Source organism: Mytilus trossulus, chromosome 6 (genome assembly GCF_036588685.1).
Source record: "Mytilus trossulus isolate FHL-02 chromosome 6, PNRI_Mtr1.1.1.hap1, whole genome shotgun sequence".
Lineage (NCBI taxonomy): Eukaryota > Metazoa > Mollusca > Bivalvia > Mytilida > Mytilidae > Mytilus > Mytilus trossulus.
The window spans coordinates 16,037,399-16,044,214 of record NC_086378.1 but is presented as its reverse complement, the minus strand read 5'-3'; the positions used below and the strand labels follow the sequence as shown (position 1 = coordinate 16,044,214).

Sequence of the window (6,816 nt, the reverse complement as noted above, 5' to 3'; positions counted from 1 at the left end):
CCTCCTCTGATCTGCAGCAGGTGATATAAAAAATTCAGACGTTCTTATATCTTATATTTTAGATCTTATAATCATCCAAAATTATGAATTTTATGCATTTTTAACTTCTCTGTAACCTTTGTACTTGCATGGTTTTATGAGAATAAACTATCGTTTTTTTCTTATATTGAAATTGTACAAACCCGACCATTGCCCGACTATCCATTCGACCCCTATACGATAAAGTCGATCTGGTCTGGCCGAAATCAGGCTGAGATCGAGTATAGTTGATTTGGTCTAGCTAGTCGAGTAAAGATCGTATAGATATCGTGAATTGGTCGGAGTTATCGAATATGTATACAATAAGTGGTCGGGTTGGTGTCGTCAGGGGGTCAACAAAACGTTGTACAATCAGTTAGCAGTCGAATATAAGTCGTAAACAGGTACAATAAAAAAATTGGTAACGTTTGATCATTAAAATTTGAACAATCGGGATCATCGAGTTGATCTAATGGGCAGTTTGAACCTAGCTTTAACGGTGTTCAAAATATAATTCTTTGAGTATATAATTGGAACTCCTTGCTATCTGCTACATTTAGTGGTTTTGAAGTATATCGCTTTTTATTATGTGAATTTGGAGTTTCAGTTTATTTAAATCTCTCGAGTTTGGATGTTGACATACGTGGCTAGAATTGTCTGACGATGGTGTAGGTACAGGGTGGAAAGCCCAATGACTGACCAAATTTGATTAATAAGTTTTAGTTACGTGTGTGAGATTATCTAAACATTCGCCAGTTTTAAATGGTTAGTTCAAGATTTGATTTCAAGACGATTAGATTTGAAATTACTCTTCAAGGATCTGTCTGTTTTAATTACGTGAGGTATTTGTAGGGCTCCGTGTAAAAATCATGCAATGAGTGATACATGGGGGTCAACAGATTATCACCAAATTTGGTATGTTATCTTGCATTCAATCAAGATTGATGAACAAATATTCATTTTTGTTGCTTGGACACTTTGGTTGCCATGGCAACCAATTGTCAGATTGTGGGTTCTGGTTTAGACAAATATACACAAATTACAGTATATTAAACATTCATTTACAAACAATACATAAAAAAGCAGACAAATTGCAGAGATATATTATTTATTTTCAGATATTATCTAAACACTATAACAAAAAATAAAGAGATATTTCAATTTTTTTTTCTTTGTTACCTCTGTACCAAAAAGGGGTACAACACCATTTTCTTAATATTGGAATTTTCTTGTTTTTGACCAATTTTGAAGTTAAATTTTTTCACAAAACCCAACAAGTAACATCATATTATGTATATACAAATAAAAGAATACTTATTGGAGTTAAACCAGAAATTAAAAAAAAATTGTGTAAATTTACAAAATTCAAATAGACGAATGGCTACAAAAGGGAGGTAATCCATTTTTCAGTTTTCCCTTATTTTGACCAGTTTTAATGATAAAAATTCTACATAACTCTTCAAGTAAAACTGTATAACTTTTTAGCAAATTTAAGTTTTTTTAAATAAATATCTTCAAAAAGAAACAAAAAAGTGTGCAAGTTTACTAAAAATCAGTAATTTCATGACAAAAAAAGGGAGGTAATCTTTTTTGTTGCTTTTTTTCAATTTTGACCAAAATTAAGGACTAAAGTTCTAACAAAACTCTTGATGCTAAACTATAATACTTTAATGCTTATTAAAGTTTTTTAGTTGAAAATCATTCAAAAAGAATCAATTATGTGTGCAAGTTTACTAAAAATCAGTAATTTCATGACAAAAAAGGGAGGTAATCCATTTTGTTGCCTTATTTCAATTTTGACCAATATAAAGGACTATAAAGTTCTAACAAAACTGTTCATGCTAAACTATAATACTTTAATGCTTATTAAAGTTTTTTAATTGAAAATCATTCAAAAAGAAACAATTATGTGTGCAAGTTTACTAAAAAATCAGTAAATTCATTGAATAAAAGGGAGGTAATCCATTGTGTTGCTTTTTTCAATTTTGACCAAAATGAAGGACTAAAATTCCAACAAAACTCTTCATGTTAACTATTACTTTTATACTGATTAAAGTTTTTTTAACTGGAAATCTTTCAAAAAGAAACAGTAATGTGTGCAATTTTACAACACATCATTAAATCCATTAGATAAATGGGTGGTAATCCACTTTGTAACTTTTTCCAATTTTGACCGAAATCACGGACTTAAATTCTAACAAAACTCTTCATGTTAAACTATAATACTTTAATGCTAATTAAAGAGTTTAAACTGAATATCAATAAAAGTCACCAAAGTCCTGCACAAATTCATAACCAAATGAGTAAAATTCATGAAATAAAAAGGAGAAAATCCATTTTGTTGCTTTTCCAAATTTTGACCAAAATCAAGGACTAAAATTCTAACAAAACTCTTCATGTAAAACTATAATACTTTTATGCTAATTACAGTTTTACCTAATTCATTCAAAAGGGAACAAAAAACTGTGCAAGTTTACTAAAAATCAGTAAACTCATGGAATGAAAGGGAGATAATCCATGTTTTGCTTTTTCCAAATCTTAACCAATATCAAGGATTAAAATTGTTCTTGAACTATTTCAGAGATGAAATAATTTTTATTGAAAGTTTACATAATTCAAAATGATTAGTTGACAATGCAAGTAGGTTATCTGTTTCAGTCTGACTATCTTTAATTTTTCAAATTATTAAAGATAAAATTCTATCAAAATTATACAATTAAAATCATAAAACTTATAACTACATTTAAAAAATGGATAAAATTGAATTTTGTATTTTTCAAATATTTCTGAATTAACAAGCTTTTAAGTGAATATATGCACTATTTTTTAACAGTCATTTGTTGGATTTGCAGAGTTAACTGATTCAATTAATTCAGATTGATTTATTGCAACAGCAGCAGCTACCAAGTCATCATCTTCAGGTACTATTTTCTTGTTGTTACTTGCATTAGCTGATACCAATCGTGAGAAGAAAGATGTAATTTGAGTACTATTTAAACATTCGTTTAACTGAAAAACACGTCTGCCCTCAGTATCCCTCATTGATTTCATTTCTAATGCGACATCATCTGGACTGCATTTGTTTTTACTTTTCTCTCCTTCATTGAATTTCTTAATAAGGAAGTTTTTAATCTTGGTAGGAAATCTATTCACCTTTCTGGCCCTTTTTAATGCCCAACCCATATGAAGGGTTTCTACAGCTTGTTGATTATCTGTACATTGGCTGGCAACATTTTTCTTCCTTGTAACAATAACATTGTTGCAGAGTTCTGCCCATTGCTTGCGAATGATATCATATACCGATTCTCTTTCTAATCTTAAATCATGTGTACCTAATAGAACATGATTTTCTAGAGTTCTATAAGAAGCATAATGCTTAATACACTTAATACAACCTGGTTCTGGGCAATCAAAGGAGAGTGGTGTCTGCAAAGCAGATGAACTGACTGGTCTTATTGTTGTGGTCTCAGTACTCATTTCATTTTCTACAGCATTACTTTCAGCTTTTGTTAACTTGATCTTTCCTTTGACCTTTGATGGCAGAACAAAATCTGTTACAAGAGTACATGTCATCCAGTTTCATTTTGACAATGGCCTGATAATTTAGTTAACTCACTATAAGTCATTGACAATCCATCCCCAATACCATAACCTTTCTGAATACAACACCAGATTCTGTGTACTGAACATCGTTGTAATGTGTTATATTTTTTAAATTATGAGTCTTGAGAACATGTTTTGATGTTTCAACAATAACATGGGCCACTTGACATCCAGCTTCACCTGTAAGAAAAGAATTGAACTTATTATATAAAACTTAGCAGATGCAATGATTATGTCTTGACCTTTGACCTTTATGTAACACAGTTAAAGGTGATTTTGTTTATAGAGCTGGTAAATTAAAATTGTATTCTGTACACCTATTAATCTTTTAAAGAACTGTCAATTAATTGATTGTCTCTTGTGCTGTATTTTATAATTGTTGTTTTTTTTGTATAGTTTTACTCTGCTATTGAGTCAAGGCCTCACTTTGAAGCTACACTGTGACCTATAATTGCTTAAATTTACTAATTTAAGTCTTGGATAGAAATATGTCTCAATGGTAATCATACCACATCTTCTTATGTTTAAAGAATAAGTTTACAATGTACCTTTTCCATAATCAATTGCAGTTTTCATGTCGTCTGCATTCAAAATAGTATTTCCAGTTGCCACAAAGGATCTCATCTTGGTTCTCATATGAGCAATTTTTGAGTCACAGTAGGACTTTCCGGCCTGAGCCTCTGAATATGAATATTGCTTTATTTGAATACCTGCAAAAAATCACAAAATAAACATGAACAAAGATTTGAGAGTCTACTTATAAATATATAGCTTATATTTTGAAGTATTTTATTTATTTCAAAAGCTTTGAAGTACATGTAGGTTGGTTGAAGTTCCTGTTTGTATTCTTTTTAAAATTGTTATACGATGATGACTGGTGTACCCATATTTTGACTATTTTATTAATTGTGACTGTTTATTTAACGCATCATGTAAATGTAGTGGAATTTGATGAGACTGTTATTAAAGTGAGAGGGTTAGCGCTATAGAACCAGGTTTAATCCACCATTTTCTACATTTGAAAATGCCTGTACCAAGTCAGGAATATGACAGTTCTTGTCCATTCGTTTTTTATGCGTTTTGTTTTTTGATTTTGCCATGTGATTATGGACTTTCCAAATTGATTTTCCTCTGAGTTCAGTATTTTTGTGATTTTACTTTTTCCTAAATATTTTTTGTGTCTTTTTTTCTTGTTCATTTAATTTTATGATCTTTTGAATAAGTCCTCTGCCAAATGTTTTTTTATATTTAAAACATATGATTGCAGCATATCAGAATATTGTTTCAAATTTGTACTGTGATATAGTGCAACTTTACATAATACTGTGGATTCATTTATTTTCTTGGATACCAATTTTCGTGGATTGATGAAAACTTATATGTTCGTGGATATTTAATTTCATGGTTTTGTGGAAATCTACAAGCCTATAGAAAATTTGGTATTTGTTGAACATTTAGTTTAGTGGTTCGTCTGTTCCCATGAAATCCACGAAAATTGGTATTCAATGAATAATAAGGAATCCACAGTAGCCTGACTTTTTTTGTTTTTTTATCATATTAATAGATCTTTCTAAGTTACACTGCTTTTTCCATATAGAACTTGTAGGACTAAAATGATAATTGCAGTATAAAATTAAATTCCACTTTACATTCAGTTAAGCTCTGTATAAGTAGGTCAAATATCAAATTATATCTCTAACCTGTTCTATTGCTAATTTGAGGAATAGCAATCCATAAATGTCCACAATGGTAACAGCCCGCATTATCAGAACGAAGAAACATATCTGTCACCTGAGGTAGTTGGATTTTAACTGTTTGCAGCACATGTTCCAACAGTGATGCCACTGCAAACCAATCTTGTTTAACATTCTCAAGAACATGAGTAAATGTCCTATGCTGAAATAAATTATCATAATAATGTATTTATCTTTCTTACTATTCAAAATTTTTTGTCCCTAAAAATACTGTAACAAATGAGTTGTTGTATTGTCCATTGTCTTTGAACACTTTATTGAAGACTTTAATTAATTGTTACATTTTATTGGTATCCAATATTTGTTAACATACAATTACAGTGTTTGTAACCTTAAAATCAAGCTTCACATCGGACTTTTATAAGTTTGTGAGTGAATTGGTCCAGTTTATACAGCAATAAATTCCTAAGGGCGTTTAATCCAACAGTATTTTCTTTTAAAGAATACATTTTTGTTAATGAGTTACATATTTGTTTTTCATACATTTTTTATATAAATAAGGCCATTAGTTTTCTTGTTTGAATTTTGTTTTACATTGTTATATTGGAGCCTTTTATAGCTGACTATGCAGTATGGGCTTTTCTCATTGTTGAAGGTCATACAGTGAAATATAGTTGTTAATGTCTTTGTCATTTTGGTCTCTTGTGGACAGTTGTCTTATTGGCAATCATACCACATCTTCTTTCTTATATTGTCCAAATGTAAACTTCTGTTAAAATCGTTAGTTGTAATAAAAAGATTTGTGTATCATATTGATTTCAGAATATAGTACAGTGAATCAGACAAATGTCTGTTATTGCTTTAAAGATGAATAATAATAATGAGATTTTATTATCATAAAATTAGTTACCCCAATTTCACCATTTTCATCTCTATAAATGCAGACGCTGACATGCCAATGTTTTCCCCTTTGGCCAAACCAATCTGTTTGTTTCTCTCTGTATCTCATTGGTAGAAACTTCATTGCCCAGTCCATCACTAAAACTCCCTCAAATCGCTTTAAATTATCTAGCTTTTGGGTTCTAAAAAGGTCTTGATTTACATTTCTAGCAATATGTGCTTTCCAGTCATTGATTTTCTGTAATGCATCCTGGAAGTTTTTGGTGGTATCCTCTTTGAAGTCATCATCTCCCATCTTACCAATACATTTGAACACATCATCCTCTATGCCATGTAACATTTCACACCTATCACACACTAATGTATGAATGTGCTCACAGGGACTTTGAAATTGACAGTTTTCAGGGTCACTCATTGAAGACAATGGTCAGCACACAGGCAGTCTTTTTCCAGATGCAGTTTATAATCAGTTTTGAAATAAAGTTTTGCTGATGTGATATTTTTTTGTATCTGTTCATGTTCTTCAGTTGATAGAATGGATCTTTCATAAATCTGTTTTGTAATTTCTTTAAGTGATTCAAAACCTTCCATTCCCTCAGCT

The 6,816-nt window shown here is 30.5% G+C and overlaps 1 protein-coding gene across 1 annotated transcript; it reads right to left on the bottom strand.

Moving 5' to 3' along the window:
- Positions 1–3,590: 3,590 nt before the first annotated feature.
- On the bottom strand, positions 3,591–6,612 carry LOC134723228 (uncharacterized). Its single transcript, XM_063586853.1, has 4 exons — positions 6,226–6,612; positions 5,322–5,517; positions 4,170–4,331; positions 3,591–3,801 (listed from the first exon to the last, which is right to left on the bottom strand). Exons 1-4 carry the CDS (start codon positions 6,553–6,555, stop codon positions 3,641–3,643), a joined length of 849 nt encoding a protein of 282 aa, XP_063442923.1. The 5' UTR covers positions 6,556–6,612; the 3' UTR covers positions 3,591–3,640.
- Between the last annotated feature and the right edge of the window lie 204 nt (positions 6,613–6,816).